Source organism: Cupressus sempervirens, chromosome 7 (genome assembly GCF_028749045.1).
Source record: "Cupressus sempervirens isolate cs-2001-9-10 chromosome 7, ASM2874904v1, whole genome shotgun sequence".
Taxonomy (NCBI): domain Eukaryota; kingdom Viridiplantae; phylum Streptophyta; class Pinopsida; order Cupressales; family Cupressaceae; genus Cupressus; species Cupressus sempervirens.
The window spans coordinates 461781988-461800293 of record NC_143124.1 but is presented as its reverse complement, the minus strand read 5'-3'; the positions used below and the strand labels follow the sequence as shown (position 1 = coordinate 461800293).

The 18306-nt window shown below is 36.6% G+C and overlaps 1 protein-coding gene and 1 long non-coding RNA gene across 2 annotated transcripts in view; both read left to right on the top strand.

Annotated features, from left to right (window-relative positions):
- LOC149547547 (alcohol dehydrogenase-like 6) overlaps positions 1-18306 on the top strand; it is a 94795-nt gene that overhangs the window by 48957 nt on the left and 27532 nt on the right. The window contains exons 3-7 of the mRNA XM_089791693.1: positions 9446-9492; positions 9623-9945; positions 10990-11072; positions 11223-11298; positions 11427-11488. Of these exons, the coding sequence (XP_089647819.1) occupies positions 9446-9492; positions 9623-9945; positions 10990-11072; positions 11223-11298; positions 11427-11488 (591 nt within the window). The remainder of the gene's footprint in view (positions 1-9445; positions 9493-9622; positions 9946-10989; positions 11073-11222; positions 11299-11426; positions 11489-18306) is intronic.
- LOC149547548 (uncharacterized) lies at positions 13765-14605 on the top strand. The gene is made up of 2 exons (XR_016353879.1): positions 13765-13874; positions 14118-14605. It is a non-coding gene; the product is annotated as an uncharacterized LOC149547548 (long non-coding RNA).

The window sequence follows — 18306 nt, the reverse complement described above, 5'->3', positions numbered from 1 at the left end:
TACAAGGTTAGTAGTCATCATTCCATGGATTCTAGACCTTTGAGTCCATGGGATGGCTATTAGTTACCAAGAAAGCTTCAAAACAATGAAAGGAAAACTCAGAAATTCAAACTAACTTGCTCATCATGAAAGTACAGTCATGGAAAATGTAACAAACGAATTTTCATAACCAATTTAGAACACCTAATGAACTAATAATTGATTCCATTTCACATGAAAAGACTTCCTTTAACTATTTTTAACTAGAAAGGAGTAACTGCTTCCTATTCAGTTTAGAAATTATAATCATCTATTGAAATTAAATAAATAAATGAATACACTGCTAACAATTTTAATCATTCTAACTGATAACATGCTCAGCTGAAACTAAAATACAACTATCAACTAATATCTTCAATCTAACTGATAACATGTTCAGCTGAAAGTAAAGTAACAATTAATATCTTTAATCTATCTGATAACATGTTCAGCTGAAAGTAAAGTGACAACTATCTATTTAATCTTCTATGAATCTAAAGGTAAAGGTGCAAAAGAAACATACAGAAATAATGGAGAAATCCCTTTTGTCATGTTGTTCAAGCATGAGAGGAGAAGCATTGACATAGGCTTAACCTCCCAACTGCGGACCATACTTATTCCCACACATCCTAACTTAATAGAATGACCCTCCCTACCTCGGGATTGGGCTTGGGATGTTCTTAAGTCCAGCCATCCGAGCTACCCGGTGGTTTGAGTGCCCCATTAGTTATTCCTAAATAACTGAAACTTATGGACAAACAAAAAGATCTCATGATTGGCACATATGCCTATATCTACCTTGGCCAAGGATTTCCAATTGGGTTTGTAAACCCGATCTCCACCACTCGACTTGATAACTGATTTTGTCAATAGGACATGCATGAGCTATTATATGTGTTTATTACTTAGTTATCTGATTTCAATCTTGATTTTTGCAGGTTATCTTCACCTCTTCACCATTTATGGCTTCCATGCCGGTGAATCCTAGGTGCTTGAGAGATTATATCCTCTTTATCTTGTTTTACACCTCTTCACCATTAATGGCATCCTTGCCGGTGAATTCCTTGGTGTTTGGACTTCATGATATTATTTACACCTCTGCATGATGTATGAAAAGAAATAGAAATAAATTCGTACAGGATCATTGACTCATGGTTTTCATTATAATTTCTATCTTCCATATCCATGGCTAAGACAATCTCATGGTTATTAGTATAACAAGTGACATGATACCAGGCCCTGTGAAGTTTCGGCTAAGGAAGCTATGTTTATATATGCATATTCCATCCAGATTGTATATAAATTTGACAGCAAAATTTACATTAAAATGGATAGATGAACATGACAAAACATTGACTTGGTATAGCAGTGAGAAAAGAGGAAAAGACAGATCATATACGTATCGAGATGGACTGAGCAAGACTCACGTGACTCGTAGCAAGATGGTCTTTCCTCCCGCAGTCGGAAATGATGATTTTCCGCATTTCCCTTGCTCTGTATTCATTGACGGTTTAAGATATGAAGGAGGAAATTAACGGGTTGGCAAGCTATGAGAATGATAATGTTCTTAGACTCACTCAGTTTTGCTTAACGCAATAGTAGGTGAATGGAAAGGTAGAGGAAATTGCAGAGAATAAGAGTTGTGTCAAGTACGATCAAGAAGGCCATTCGAAAGCATCACAAATTTCGAATTATAAAAGAAAGAATTAAAGAGGGAAAAGAATAAGGAGTTGAAGAGTTTTTAAATCTTTATTTTATTATTATTATGCACTCTTATACATGTTCATGTGTATATATTGGTGAAATGACATCATTAGAATATAAAGTTATAATTTATTGGTGTCACTTCATTTTTATATATATGTGTTCGTATTTTAAGGGTTTATAATAATGATTAAATAAGAGATTTCAATAATAAATCTTTAAAGGTATGAATTTTATATTTTTAATTTAGATTATTTATGTTTTATTATATTGTTTTCCTAATAGCTCATGCGGTCCTATAATGCAATCTGTGGTCAAGTCTTCGTATCCTTTCCAAGGTAGTCTTAGGTCATACTTGTCGATCTTGATTATTGGACCAATCAACCATCCCCTTCCGATGATCCTGTTTAGCAATGCTTTCCCTCTCTTTAGTCTTCTTCGTGCAATCACCCAAGCAAAACATTCTCGCCAAGACATTAATTCAAAAATATATTGATTGTTAATTCCAATCAAACAATTGCCAATCATCTAATGACAGTTATAGGTTGCTTGATTATTTTTCTCAATGTCTATAATAACTAACTCATTTCACATGATCATGAAAGAAATAATTCGTTATCAGTTGATACAACATATATATAATTAACTAACTTGGTTCACATGATCAGGAAAAAGAAATAATTCGTTAAACCAACATTTATGATCAAATAAAAAATTAGGGCAAAATTAGGGATGTAATAGAAAATGACTCTCAAACACTCTAGAACGTGTAACAATGTCCTCCAATAACCTACTGAAACTTCCAAATCTATTCTATGATGGATCTCAAACCAAAACAAAGAACATTAATGCTTAAAAACAATGAAAATGTTGATCCAAAACATGTATTTCATTAACTCTTTGGGCTGCCCACACACTTTAGGCTTTCTTCCATACAATGGAGTTTCAAATACAGAAAATAATCAATATTAACTTCCTCAACCTTGTTCAATCAGTTTGAGGGAGTAGTTAAGTGTTTAAACTATCAAAACTCCATTTCCCTCCTAAATGACTACTAGTCGTTATGCCTTGAACATTTGAACTTTTAAACTATGAAAATGCATTAAAACTTATTAAATTTTCTCACTAAGGTGTTTCCAACACTTAGGAGACTTATTTAAACTTATTTAAAACCCTACTAACCTCCTAACTCCTCCTAGACACATTGGGACACTAATGGTCCAAATTATATTCATTTAATCCTTTCAAGGATATAATTTATTTAAATGCCATTTCATGGTATGAAACCATTATAGGAGCCAATACATCATAATTAATTTGATTTTCATTATTTAGGATCCCTTTGACCTCCTTGGACCTTTGATAGCCATTAGGTATCTTGCATTCCTTCATATTCTTCATGGTTTGCTTGTTGTTCCAAATGGTTTGCTTGGTGTTCCTAAGTGCCCCTGCACCACAATTCCTACATAGATCTGATACTAATTGCATGAATCAGACCTAAATTTGAATGGGTCGATTCCAATAAGATGGTGTCAACCACTGAAATGTAAAATCTGGGTTTGGGGTTCCCTTTTCCCCAATATCCAAGCATATAGGCCCAGCTAGGTCCTAAATCTGGGTGCCAAACATGAATTGGGCCTGGCAGATGTAAGACTGGTTAAAACTAAGGCAAATTGGGCTTAGGTCTGACTCAAAATCCTAAGAAATAAGTCCTTTAATGCAGCATGCGGCCTTGAGCTTGTTAGAACAGGCTTCAACTGACCGGAGTAGACACTAAATATATAGTACATGGCCTCAATTCTGCCTTAAATTGAGCATTCAATTCAGATGCAGACAATTTTAATTAATTAAAGCACATCATTTAATGAGGGGATCCGAATTATCCCAGGTTGGTCCCCTTTTAGATCAAAATTGGTGCTTATAAAGGGACAGGAAAGTCAGTCATTTCAACTCCAAATCCAACTGAAATCACCCTTTACTCTATAGCAGCGAATTGTGCCCTAAATAACAGTGAATTCTGCTCTATAACAGTGAATTGTGCACTAAATAGCAGTAACTTGGTCCGTGAAAGGCAGTGAAAAGGATCCTAATCATAGCAGCAAATTTAGCCTCAGCTGCAGTGATTTTAGCCCCTATTGAAATTCGAGCAGTAGCAATGTTGGCAGCAAAATTTGTCTCCAGGAGGCAGTGACTTTTATCAAGAGAACGGGCTGCAAACTATGTGTGGGATGCAACATACCAACTTATTTCAGTCTCTCAACAGTCAACTGTAGGAAATTTCCATCGAGATGACTCCAGTTTAAGGCTCCAGGACTCTGATTTTGATTTCTGAGTGGCATCAAACAGTGAATGTGGTTTTGCTATCGAGCAGTAGCAATGTTGGCAGCAAAATTCGTCTCCAGGAGGCAGTGACTTTTATCAAGAGAACGGGCTGCAAACCCATGTGTGGGATGCAACATACCAACTTATTTCAGTCTCTCAACAGTCAACTGTAGGAAATTTCCATCAAGATGACTCCAGTTTAAGGCTCCAGGACTCTGATTTTGATTTCTGAGAGGCATCAAACAGTGAACTTGGTTTTGCTACAGTTCCAAAAACTATTATAATTTCACATAGTGGCAATTCAGTTCAAGCCTATAGGCTGATATCAGACCATTCCAATCATGTTAGGGGTTTCAAATATTAAGAGAAAAGGGTGATTCTGCTTCTCATGATTAATTTTATCATTCTTTGTGGGATGCAATAAGTCTCAATTAGTTCATGTTTCAAGTCTGATATGAATAACAGAGATTCTAATTTCCAATGATTTGACTTGTACTAACCTCTGATTTTGATATCAGATTTACTAGAGAGTGGAACACACTAATGGTTATATCTTTTGTTGCAGGGCTAAGCATAGTAGGAGCTGAGGGCATTCGAAAGATACAACTTCAAGCTGAGACATGAGGTGGCTAGGAGTTTGATGAACCAAATACAAAGATGATGTTCCCATGATGAGTTCGAGAAGCAAACCAAGATTGAGATTCGGTCTCTAATCAAAGATGGATAAGAACTCCAAGGTGATCGAGACATGAAAGAGGAGATCAAAACTTCCAAGGAGGGCAATTTAGAAAATCAGGACAGTGGTGGTCCATGAACCTGCCATCGACACCAACACAGGTTTTGTATTGAAGGAATGCTGGACTAAAACTCATTCCTTGGAAGAACTTAAGAGACTAGGACAAGAAGAGGCTCCAAGGCAAAAGGAACAAAGAAATTTCAAGAAAATGAAGTGATTGAGAGGGGAAACCATCACAAATAGAGGAGTAACAAATGATCTGTCCTGAGCAAGCAACGGTATTTATCATGTTCAAAAGGATAAGTTAGCTGAAGTGGTGGGCCTATCCCCAATCAACAAAAACATGCCAAGTGTCATATTGAGACGATTTGCTGAGATGGTGTCTAGGCTTATTGAATGTGAAGGAGGATGCAGATAAGGAACTCATTTCCCATGGTGATGAGGTGGCATTGTCTACAATGAACTCTCTTCTCATTAGTCCACGTGTCATTCATCCTAATCAAGTTGTTACAGATTTGAATTTTTTCATTGGTCCAAGGAGACAATGTTACTTTTTCATTGGCCTACATGGTGCTGCTTAATTGTAATTGGGTGAACATTTAATGCTTGTAGCAGGAGGTTATTAAACCCTAATAAGGGCTTACATGGCTTAATCTAGGCCCTTAACTGCAAATCAATCTTTGCCGTCTGTTGTATGTGAGCTCCCTATATAAGGAGTGCTCCCCTTATTTGCAAAGAGATGCTGGAGAATTATTGCAAAAATAATGCCAAAATTGCTGTACTTGTCATTGTTGTGTTTTGCATGCTGATAGTTGTGATCAAGTTGGTCTTACTACATGGTTATCTTCATCCTCACTTAGAGCAGATTTTCATTTCAAGGCTGTTTTTCCATTCTAAATTGTTAAGACAAAGAAGAGTAGAATTTGCTTCAAGTAATTTAGTTTAAGAGAATGAAGGTAGTGGTGGATGTTTACTTGCATGACTCGAATGAATCCGGGCCACTAGCTTCTTATGGACTGTAAGAGTGCCTTATGTGGTTAGCCGATGAATATTGGTAGTTAACTTCAATTGGTATTGAGTCTTGGACTTGCATCAGTTTGAATGGATTGAAGAGGGGATGTCAATATGAAAACAGTTCGAGTATACCTTAGAAGTTTGCACTAGATGAGTTGAGTCGCTGATTAAGCTCCATCTAGTAGAGTTCAATTCATCCACAATTCCTCGCATTTGATCCTAGGAATAGAGGTAGTAGTTAGGAACTTAGGAGTAAGCAAGTTAAGAAGGTCAGCGTAAAAAATGAAGAAACCGTATTTTCATTACACATTGTGAAGCCTAATCATTAGAGTCAAGTTGATAAATCTTGAGTGAACTAGTGTAAGTTTGCTTGATGATCTAGTAAATCACATCATCTTCACCAAGCGACTATCCATGCTAAAAGTACCTTGAAGTCACCTCGTGATCTTACTTTGTAGGATTAGCATTTGAAGTGTCTTTATATCAAGAGAGGTTTGGATTTTTGGAGTTTCACCTGAAACTTTACGTATTTGATTCTGCATGTTGAAGTCTGAAAAAACTCACATCAATATGATCCAGGTGGAGATAGGATTGATCTACAGATTGGTTGAGTCACCATTGTTGGTATGGTGACATTATGTTTAGGATAGTGTTACCATCACAAGAGTTTGCAAGTGACGCTAGAGACACTATACATATTTATCCTTGGGATCCAGGTGGATTATTGCGTTTCATCGATTCCTTTGATTGCTCAAGGACAAGTAGTCTTGGGAAGGGAGGATTGTAATGTCCCCTTTTTAGCATGACCATGGTAGTGGATGGATTTAGCCTATTAATAAATCCTTGTAGGCTAATATTGGTGATTAGAGGACCTTGTTGAGGGTTATGGCTCCATTCGATGGGACTTACTATTTTTAGTAAGTCACAGGATGGTTCCAATAGCTCAGATGAGTTAGAGGAGTTGAATGATGCTCTCAATTTTTATTTTTGGCTTTTGGTTTGGATTCCAAGAATCTTGGAGGGAGCGTCTATTTTTAGTAAGTTATCCTGTCAGGTTCATTCATCTATTAGAGTTCGATTCTGATGCTTCTTCAATCATTTTCACAAGATGGGTTAGTTATGATTATTATTTAAATATTAGCCGAGGTTGCTATTTTTGCACGTACTGTATATTGGTCACTTTAGTGTCATAGCTCGTTAGAACTAGGTTGAAAAATTGTAAGCCTTGGGCAGAGGAAACAATGACTTTGTGTTTCATAATATCATGATATCGATGAAAATATCCTTTTTGAAGACAAAGGAAGTTAATAAATTATATTATTCAAATATGTGCCAAGTATTAAGTAAAGGGCATTTACATGAAAAGAGTCTTCATGAAGCTAACTGTTGGAGTGATAAGGAAGATCTGTTTTATTATTATAAAGGCAATGACTTGTTGCAAATGAAATAATTTTTGGATATCTTTTGTTTGCATTTTGCAGTGTAACATGGGGATTTACACCCCCCTCCCAAACTTCGAAGTACCCATCCTCAAGACGTCCCTGCACCAGGTACTTGAGTACCCAAGTACTCCCACCTCCGCCATTTCGCAACCATGCCACTGCTGGGATGAGTACTTGAATTTCTATTTGAATTTTGATTTTTGAATGTTACTATTGGGTGTGTAATATGTTACTATGTTGAATTTTCAATGGTTCTAGTTCATGTTACAATTTTTCTATATTCAAGTACTTTAATTTGGTATGTTCTACTAAAACATCATTTTATAACTAGCATTTCAAGTTCTATATGTATGCTATACAACATCCCTCGCTGCCTCGTCCACCACTTGCTGCTGTCCCCTGGCCGTCCCCCCTCCGTCCTGAAAATGACACCCATTTCCCTCATCTTGGGAACTCGTGCCAACATCCTCCTGTCCCGACGTACCCCAGTACTAGGGTTACATTGGCATTTTGTGAAGTTGGTCTCGAGGGTTTTGAGAAATTTGGTGCCGAAAGAATTGTAAAATCTTTTCAAATTTTGCACTTTGAATTGGTTTCATTATGCCAATGAATTTTGCTTGAATTAGCTGCTGGAATTTAAAGTTATTGTTTAAGGAGGAACTCTAGAAATTATTTGTGATTGGATGTTGGGGTTTGAAGCAAAATCACTGCAATTAACTGAGGCAGCGTTGGAGTTTATTAATGCAGATTGGGTCCTTTAAGAATATCGGACTGTGAATTGGGGAGGGCTGTGATTCCTATCAGACAGCTTTAATTATCTTTGGATCAACGTTATTCTTTAAGTGGTTAGAATTCCATTGTGCTGGGCAACGTCAAATTTGCTGGTCTATCATAAACGGCTGGGAAGGAGCAGAGTTAATTGGTGTCATAAATCAGGTGCTTGCATTTTGAAAATAAATTATGCAACATAAGTTTGGCATTGTAAATTTCTGCAACTTCATATAGAAAATAATAAGGGTGTGAACATTGTAATTTTTAAAACTTTCCATGCATTAAAATCAAATAGAAACTTTCAAAAATAAAATTCTTTCGCATAGATTGAGAGTGAGCCAACATGGCTCATTACACCAAGATGTTTGCATTTTGAAAATAAGTTATGCAACATTAGTTTAGCATTGATACTCACCAAATGTGAATTATCAGAAAGAATATGTCAGTTACAATTAGTTGAAGTTAGAGGTCCAAAGGAAATTTTAGGTCAGTTACACTCTGGCCTTTGAGGCTCAAGTGAAAGGCTTTGTTTTCTTAATGTGAAAAATATTGAGCAGAACTCTGTAGGACTGTATATGGCCAACTGCAACATGTATACTGCTTTTAGATTGGTCTTGAGTTCAAGAACATTTGTAAGATTTTGCCTGCTGTCTGGAAATGCTTCTTGATGTTTCTCTTTGAATTCTAGGATTTTAGCTGTTTTATAGAAGTTTCATGCTTCAATATCAATTGAGAAAATAAAAAACACTTAAAGATTCTTAGATTTCAACTCAGGATTTTTTCGTTCTTGTTGTTGTATTTGTTTTCCATTTTATCTGTTCTGGTTTTCAAGCAGAAAGGTTCTAATTTTTATAATTCTGTATAGTTAAGCACAAGTCAAACAATCAAGAACCACAGGAGAAATATTTAGTGTGCTCTTAAATCAATGTCAGCGTATATAAATCACACGATGAGTGCAGAAATAAAGACTATCTGAAAACTACATTTATCAACAGAAGGATTTCTTCAAACATGGAAAACAAAGTATAATTGCAATACTGGACTTCTAATCCCCGTGATTTTTGATTTTGTATATCATCTGACCTGAACTCAACTCCTCCACATTCCCCAGTAAATATTTGAATTATCTCATGAAAATACAAAGGACAATATGAATGATAAATTTGGCCAGAAGAAATGTACCTTGAAGCCTATGGGTTGGTGTACGAACACTTTTTTCTATTTTGATGTGCCATGCTGTATAATTAATGCTCCGAGTCTGAATATAAACTTGGCATTATAATCCATTGGACTTATTGCTTAAGTCAGTTGTCAAATTTGACATTGTTTGTAGTATTTACTATATTCGTGAAGGTCCAAGCAGGAAAGGTGTTTTATATTTCTGATACTCTCCCTGCATGCTGTTCTGAGGGCTAATTTCCCTCATTTATTTTTTCAGGGGCACATTCCAATCTTCCCACGCATCTTTGGCCATGAGGCAACAGGGTTAGCTAATCGGACCCTACTCATATATTCTTTTTGATCATGGGCTTGTTTTCTTCTTATTGACACTGTTTAGTAATTTGAATATCCCAATATATCTGTTTTTAAGTTCTAACCATGAATTGGAATGCAGGATCATTGAAAGTGTTGGAGAAGATGTAATTGATCTACATGAGGGTGATCATGTGCTTACCGTTTTTACTGGGGAATGCAAGGAGTGTACTCATTGTAAATCTGATAAAAGCAACATGTGCAAAACTTTAAGAATGGAAAGAAAAGGTGTCATGCACAGTGATCAGAAAACCCGGTTTTCAATAAATGGCAAGCCTATTTATCACTTTTGTGCAGTTTCGAGCTTTAGCGAGTACACCGTTGTGCACTCTGGGTGCATTGTTAAATTGAGCTTAGATGTTCCCTTGGGAAAAATATGTGTGCTTGGCTGTGGTGTTGCAACAGGTATGAACTGATGAATCCTTTAGTGATAAGTTGACAAAAATATGTATCTGGAATTAAGGATGATGGAACTCTGAATATGGAATCTTATCAAAGCAAGTGCAAAGCATGTTGTAAATAGGATGGCTGCTTAGATAGAGCCCTCAAACAAACAGATTAAATTCTCTCTTGGAGATAGGCTAGTTTTCTTTTAAAGATATTGCACTACAATTTTTTCTAGATCGTGATAAATACTTATGATATCATAAGCTCTGGGCCAGTAAAATCTTGTCATTGAAATAAGTATTCCATATTTTAATAACTTATGTGGCCCTTTGTGAAAGTAGGTATATATAAATTATTAACTTTATTAGGTTATGTTATGGCAGAAGTTAGAACTATTTACTTTTCATTGGATTCGATTGCATGCAGAAGTTTGTATCGCTACTAAATGAATTTTATTGTTCAACTATGAAAATGACTTTTGTCAATCTATAGTGTCTTGTAGATTTATTTTCTTGTTTTTCTAGTATCTTTCTAATGCGCATTTAAATTTTTTGTCTATTAACTCTGCTCAGGGAAGTTCAGGTTGCAACCTTGGATATGATCTAGCATATCACATATAGATCATTGGAAAGCCTACTTATTTCTTTGTTTTATACTATGAGGGTCTATGAATTTCTAATCACTTAGGCTTAGTTGTGATTTTTATTTTCTAATTTTGGCATTTGCTCTCAATTTTACTATCATTCACAGTAAGACACTGAAGATTAATTTATTTTGAAATGATTTTCTTGCACAAAACTATAAAATGTCTTTCGGGAAATGTATTGCTGTATTAGATAAAAAATGTTTAAAAAAGTGTAATTGAGACAAAAATAAGAACTAAGAAGGCAATACTTGGATGGGGCTTGTCAAAAGAAATTTAAAAAACTGACTTGGAAATTAAATTGTTCATTGTCTATGGCTTTAAAATATAATCATGTCTCTGAAAATTGTAAACATCCTTTTCTGAATCTTTGCACTGCATATCATCATATTTTATAAGTGAGTTCATGTTTTCTATAGGATTTGGAGCAGCCTGGAAAGTAGCTAATATTGAGGCAGGATCAACTATTGTAATTTTTGGCCTTGGAACTGTAGGCTTATCTGTAAGTGCAAACTACGAAGAACCCAGATACGAAGGCTCTGAAATTTATTTGAATTCAAATAAAAACATTCTAAAATTGTAAGGCTTTCTTAGTAAATTCCCTTTTTGGCCATTAAGTATTTGGATGCTTTGTTCTTGTTTGAACAAACAGGTGGCTCAAGGTGCAAAATTAAGAGGGGCATCTCGAATAATTGGTGTTGATATAAACCCTGAGAAGTGTGGAAGGGGTAAGGTCTTCTGTCGTACATTATACTAATGTTCTTGTTTTCTGTCTTATTTCAATATGACTGTTAGTTTGAAATTCAGGAAAGATATAGATTCTGAGTCTGCGCTCGGCATTATTTCATTTGTGCAGGAAAGGCATTTGGCATTACTGAATTTATTAATCCTAATGACTACAAGCAACCGATTCAACAGGTAACCTTCTAAGTTAAGATGTGAATTTGGAGTGCATTCACTCACCACTCATATATGTCAGAAAAAAATGGCTTTTTGATTTTGGATCAATGGAAATTGCTCCACACAACAATAGGAACAAATAATAAAGTCAGAAGTTCTGGGGCTAGGTATCCAGATATTCAACTAAGCCCAAGAACAAAAGCTGATGGCACAGATGGAGGCATATCATATGTAGAGAGAGTGTTCTCATCACAAATTGGGTAGATCATAATCGGATAAAGATGCCGAATTAGGGAAAATATCAAATGATAATTATAATAACAGGGTCCCTTGATGGAACGTGTTGGCCATTAGTGGTGGTGATCACAATATCTAAGCACAGACATTTCTCCCTAGTGTTGAATTGTGGACACTAACAAATAAAGGTTTTTTGACTTTGACACTCCCCTTCTGATAACTTCTCTCAAACATAGAATATATCTGAATTCAATGAACTTGGCTTGTGAAAAGGCTTTAGTAAAGATGTCTGCAACTTTTTCAACATCACTCCTTTTGACCCACAAAAGCCTACATTAATTGTTGAAACAAATGCTAATCGACCGAAATAGACTTGGCTTTGGCATCATACACAAGATTATTTTCATATTGGACCACACTTATACCTTAGTAATTCAACATAGGAGGCTGCTTGGTGCAGCTACCAAATGTGCATTGAATACATCTTTGATTTATTTATCAAATATAGAGTTTGACTCCTTTATCAGATCTATGCATTGGTGCTTTTGGGAGTCGAGAAGATATCTACGCTGTATACTAATACCTGGCTGTACTGCAGTCACATTGCTGTAGCAGCATAGTCGTACTAGTCAAACACTTTCATCCTTGGCCATGTTTCTTATTGCTGCATTTACATATATGCTTAGCATGGGACTGCTGGGCTTGGTGTTTGAGGATATATGGGGTCTATAATTTTAACTTGAAGAACTTCTATTGCTGATACCAATTAGTTGTAACACCTGGTATATTGAATCTACAATCTAGAGTTTTGATATTACTTTCTTTGGGGTGTTATTACATTGCGAGTGACATCGATAGTAAGTTCCTTAGATTATTTTAACAGGATCTCATTAGGTTGAGTTGTATTGAGCTCACTCCTAGCAATAGCTGTCAGTCGCAAACTAATGGCCAAGTAGAGACAGTAAGCAAGTGGTTGAGGGTTATATGCAAAATTATGTGTCAGTATAACAAAAGTTTGGGTCAAATGGCTGCATTTGGGTGAGTAGTGTAACAATACCACCTACCACATGATTGTTAGGATGACTTTGTTCATGACGTTGTTTGGGTGTTGTTGATGTGCGTTTTATGACCCACCAACACTAGAACAAAATATCGAAAAGTCTTATAATCTCCTGATCAAAACCATATGTATGCTAAGATTGCGGAAGATCATACAATGGATTGCAAGGTTCCTTTTTTGTCAGTTCGTGACAGTGGATAAGCTCAATGGTAAATGTGTTTTTTTGTTTATCATGAGGGGCCTTACATTTGCATGTCTCAAGTTGATTTCACACATAGTTACACCGCCCTGGTGGACAAGGGGAGAGGTGATGTAGAGGGCCTAGGGTTCTATCCAATAACCACTCTTTATTAAGGTTCTAATCTTTAATCATCCAATGTTTCTTGTTTCTTGTCCTTTCCACCAATCCAAGCCTCCAAGACTCTTCCCCCAACTTCCCTCCTAGGTGTAGTTGCTCTGGTGTGGACTTAATCAATCTCCCTTCTAAGGCACTAGTCCTACTAGCCTTTCTTTCCCTTAGAACCCTAACCCTCACTTAGGATCTTGTTCTTTGACTTCCTTGGAGTCTACTGATGTTGTAGATACCGTCCATAACCTTCTTGATCTCATTCAATACTTTTGGTCTCAGATACCGATTCATGCCAGTAGGGCCTGGCTTCCGCATCTGATGCGGACGGATGCGGGAAGCCTTCGGATGTGCTGCGGGTGCTGCCTGGAAGCCACCCGCAAGCATCCGGATGCGGTTGGAAGCTAATACTTCCAACCGCATCCGGATGCCTGCGGGTGGCTTCCGGGCAACACTAGCAGGGAATCCGGGAGCATCGGGACGCATCCGCGGGAGTTAGGCGGGAAAACAATAAAATATAGTATATTTTAACTTAAACTTTCATAACAACATGTGACTAAAAGCATTTTTTAAAGTGTTTTTTCACAATAAAACCCTAAAACGACCCTAGAAGACAACATAGAAGCATTCACAAGAGTCATTTTAGAATTTTGTTTGCACCTACAGCCACTCCTTCATTGTGAAGCTAAGTTCAGCATTTTCGAAGAGGATCGATCGAAGAGGGAGAGATAGCTTTCTCAAAGAAGTTTAAACCATTCAAGGTAAGTGATCAATTCTTTTCTTGAGTATTTAGATGAATTTTTTTGAGTTTTTGATGATTTTTTTCAAGTTCTTGAAGATTTTTTTAAAGTTTTTTTTCAAATTTTTTTTTTTGAAAGATATGTAGAAGCAACTTTGGGTATCTATTTTAGTAGTTTTTCTCACTTCTTTCCACTTGTATGCATGATCATTGATATTCATAGTTGTTAGGAACTAATTAAAATTTATTTATTTTCTTATAAAAGAGGCCCATTGGACACCACATTTAAAATGGGGGCAAGAGACCGCGCTGAAGAAGCTATTTCACGTTGCCTCTATGCGAATGGGCTTTCTTTCAACTTGGTGAGATCACCATATTGGAAGGAAATGGTGGCAGCAATCAAAGAATCACCAGCTGACTACACAAGCCCGAGCTATGTTAGTGTGGCACGTGGTGCATCTAGCATAAGTGGAACCATGCTTGGTTCAAATGATCTTTCAGCAGTTGGAGATGACAATGAGAATGTGGATTTTCTTGTGAATCCCTATGATTCAAAGTCAGACTCTGATTGATTGAATCTTCAGACTTCAATCATTTACCATGTTTTAAATTTTATTTTGTTGGAATCTTGAACATGACCTATTTGAACTTATTGTTTAAGAGTCAAGACTAAACGCTAATGTTGGACAAGCACATATTGATATTGATATATGAATATCATATGAATTTTGAAATATCTTGAATTTTGTTTAAGGGTTCTAGTTAACTGTTTAGTATCATAGATTCATAGTCATATTATGATTTATCAAATGATTTGTTTTTGTGTATTTCTTGCATTTCTTTGCATATGTTAATATTATAATATATATATATATATACGTTTCCTCTCGCATCCGCATCCTTAAAAAACAAAAATCCCCGCATCTCGTATCCGCTTCTGGTATCCACTTCGGAATCCACATCCGAATCGGTAACTTAGCTTCTGGTCACAACAACAACCAAAGAAAACTCAATTTCTTCATATAGGGCTAATTAGTCCTATTAGCTTCTAGGTCCAGAAACCCTTTTTTACACCCTTACTTCAAATTCTTCCAAACAACCCCATGAAAAACCTTAGGAATCTGAAAGCTGTCTCCTAGCCCTCCAAGATTCCAAATTTTCAGAGCTTCAAAACACCCATAACCCTATTCACCCTTAAGCCCTAGTTTCTAGCCTATGTTTTAGGCCTCCAGTCCAGTCAACATTGAAAAACTCCTAGAACTCTTCATACCTCAACTCAACCTTCCATTCCACTTGCACATTCAAGGTAACATCCTAGGGCTTCTGGACACTCCATTGGTTTGACCCAACTTGATCATGGGCGTACTCTGCAACAACTTTTCTAAACTATCCTAGCTCACTTACTCCCAGCAGTTAGTCTAGGGCATCATTCCATGGCAAGGTAACCAAACACGAAAATGGAAAACAAAGCAAAAACTCTTATGTACAATGTCTAACCTATCATCCCACAAGGTTTCAACCATTTTCCACCGTGGATGATTGGGTTAGGGCCATGTCTGTAGAAGCAACCCTGTGAAGGAAGTTCTCAGACCAGTTAGCAAGAAAATGCTGCAACTTGCAAACTTGATAACATCAACCCAAGTTTGAATATGGAAAAGAACGAGGGAAACCTATTCTATAAAAATCATAAGCTTAATCTCCTGTACCAATCTGTACACAGTCGCACTATAGCATTAAACAATGAAAAACTCAGTAAATTGTTTGTACAACAGGTCCACATGTGCAAAATCTGATGGTAAACCTTTGAACCCTTCCAAATATGATCCCCCATTCTCATATACTCGAGCATTGGTAGTTACAACTTCCCAAATCACTAATTGCATCTTTTTGCAAAAATTGCAAAAGTTGCTCAAGCAACTTTGCAACTTTTGAGCAATTTTTGCTCTTTACATCTTTTGGCCACATGGGTCCATCTAGAACCATTCTAGGACCTTAGATAAGATACCTAGGACCTATTTAGGTAATCAAACACCTTAGTTGCCCATTCCTAATCAAATTTGATCTATTAAGCAACTTTTTGCTCATTGAGCAACTTTTGAGCAACCTAGGACCTAGTGAGCAATTTGGCTCTTACGTTTGGACTAGTTGTACTTCAAGGACTCTTGGAACTTATTTATCACACACATACCTAATTAACCCCTAACAACTCCAAAAACCAAAAATTAGGGAGGTGCCCTACACCAACTGGGGAACGGGGGGACAGAGGCACCTTAATTTGGTGACGGCATGGGGACGGCGGGGGGACGGTGATAGGGGATCGGGGGGGGGGGGGTTGTATATACTATACATATGGTACTTAAGATGCTAGTTATGAAAAGATGTATTGAAATATAACATATAAATATGTAAAAGAGTAAATATTTGAACGTTGCATTGAAGGGGAATATTGAACATTGAACATAAATAGTCAAATCGACAAATAGTTAACACCAGGATGTTCCCCATCCTTGACGGAGGTGGTGGAAGCCGTTGGTGCTATTGGGGATGGGGGAACGGAGTCGCTAAATCCCTAGTGCGTTCACGCCCCTAGTGCATGGTGCAAAAGTGGGGGGGGGATGGGTCCTCGTATTATGATTTCACATGAAATTGGATGTGGGAGCTATAGACATATATTGCAATGTAGTACTTTTTTTGGATTTTCACAAATATGCGGGGAGTAAAGGGGAAAGAGTTTAGGAATTCTATTCTAATCCTAGGGTTAATGACAACAATAAATAGTGCTTTTATGGACAAATCCAAAATAACCAAACTTTCACATGAAACTGGATGTGGGAGCTATAGAAATATATTGCAATATAGTACTTTTTTTGGATTTTCACAAATATGCGGGGAGTAAAGGGGAAAGAGTTTAGGAATTCTATTCTAATCCTAGGGTTAATGACAACAATAAATAGTGCTTTTATGGACAAATCCAAAATAACCAAACTTCGCTTCGCCAAGATAAACTAGAACCATACAAGAACTAGGACAATCTTCAGTGGGTTATGCAAATGATTTTCATACCATAATGAACACTATCAAAATGAATAATGCACATTGAATGATAGAAGTTAACTATCCATAAAAGTGGTGTTAAAGCTAACTCTACATAATGATTTACAATCAACAAACCAACAAACTTATGAACTATGAAATTCATCAAAACATCATTGTACTCTTCATTGAAATCAAAATACTTTATCTAACTAGTCTAATCTAAATGAGGGAATAAGAGAACAAGCAAGCACTAAGACAGATCAAGTGATCACCAAACTTCAATGATAACTTTATTGACATCGTAGCTTATAGCAACAGTCTCAAGATTCTGTCCTTTACAAATGAGAAATGAGGCCTTTATATAGTTTCTTGATTACGATGAGTGGCTTAGATCAAATAGATTTTGCCACCTTAGTCCTTATTAAGGCCAGGGCAAGTAATAAGGGGTCCACATGGACCAATAAGGAGAGAGCCACTACCTTAGTGAGGTAATAAATACCCACTATGCAATAAATACATCTATGCCCAGAATAGCCTATGTTTGACCTTGTCATTTGAATGCATGGAATTCGCTCAATATGATCTCCAACTCATCCACATTGATATTTGACATTGATTCCTATTTGAATTCATGGGCATCATCTTTGGCTCAAACTTGCCCAAACTAATTTCCCAATCTAGCATAATGTCTTGGGTTGTGTGCATAACCTTCTTCAATTGAGTAGATTCCTTGCTGAAATGCTAAAACATCCCCTTTTCCATGATTACTATGCTATACCACTAGGCAAAGTCATATGCTTCTTTCTCACCAGTCCATCGTCACCCAACATTTGTTTGGGAGTCTTAATTAGATTCTACAAGTGTGAGATCACCTCATCTCAATAGGTATGTTTCTTCTTCCCATGACTCATCCATGCAATGTATCCTAGAAAGGATGACCAATGCCCTTTCATGAATTTGTTCTAGATCTTCGTCAAATCTGTATGCCTCATTTTAGATTCGCTCTACCCAAGCTTTTGCATGATGAGAAATCTGTTCGATTCTTTCGATATCCTCCACTGGCTCAGCCGAAAAAGCCATATAAGGAACACAAGCTTGACCTTTTCTCATCAGATGAGATAGACTATTTAGATATTCTTACAAGGCCTTGTTCTTGCCTTCCATTTTCTGATATTTCACTTCTAGTTTTCTCATCTTATCTTTGATCTCCTGTGTAGAATCCTTGATCTTTTTAATAACTTCTTCTCGAAAGGGATGGTCTAGATCAAACTTTGTCATATTGTACTCATCAATACTAATCTGATCCTTTGTCTTATCGATTGTAGACACTGCAAAATATAGATTTTTAGATGTGGGCTTTCCTTTGACGCCCTTTGTAAACTTCTTGGTCTTCCCTTTTTGCATTGGTTTGTTGACTT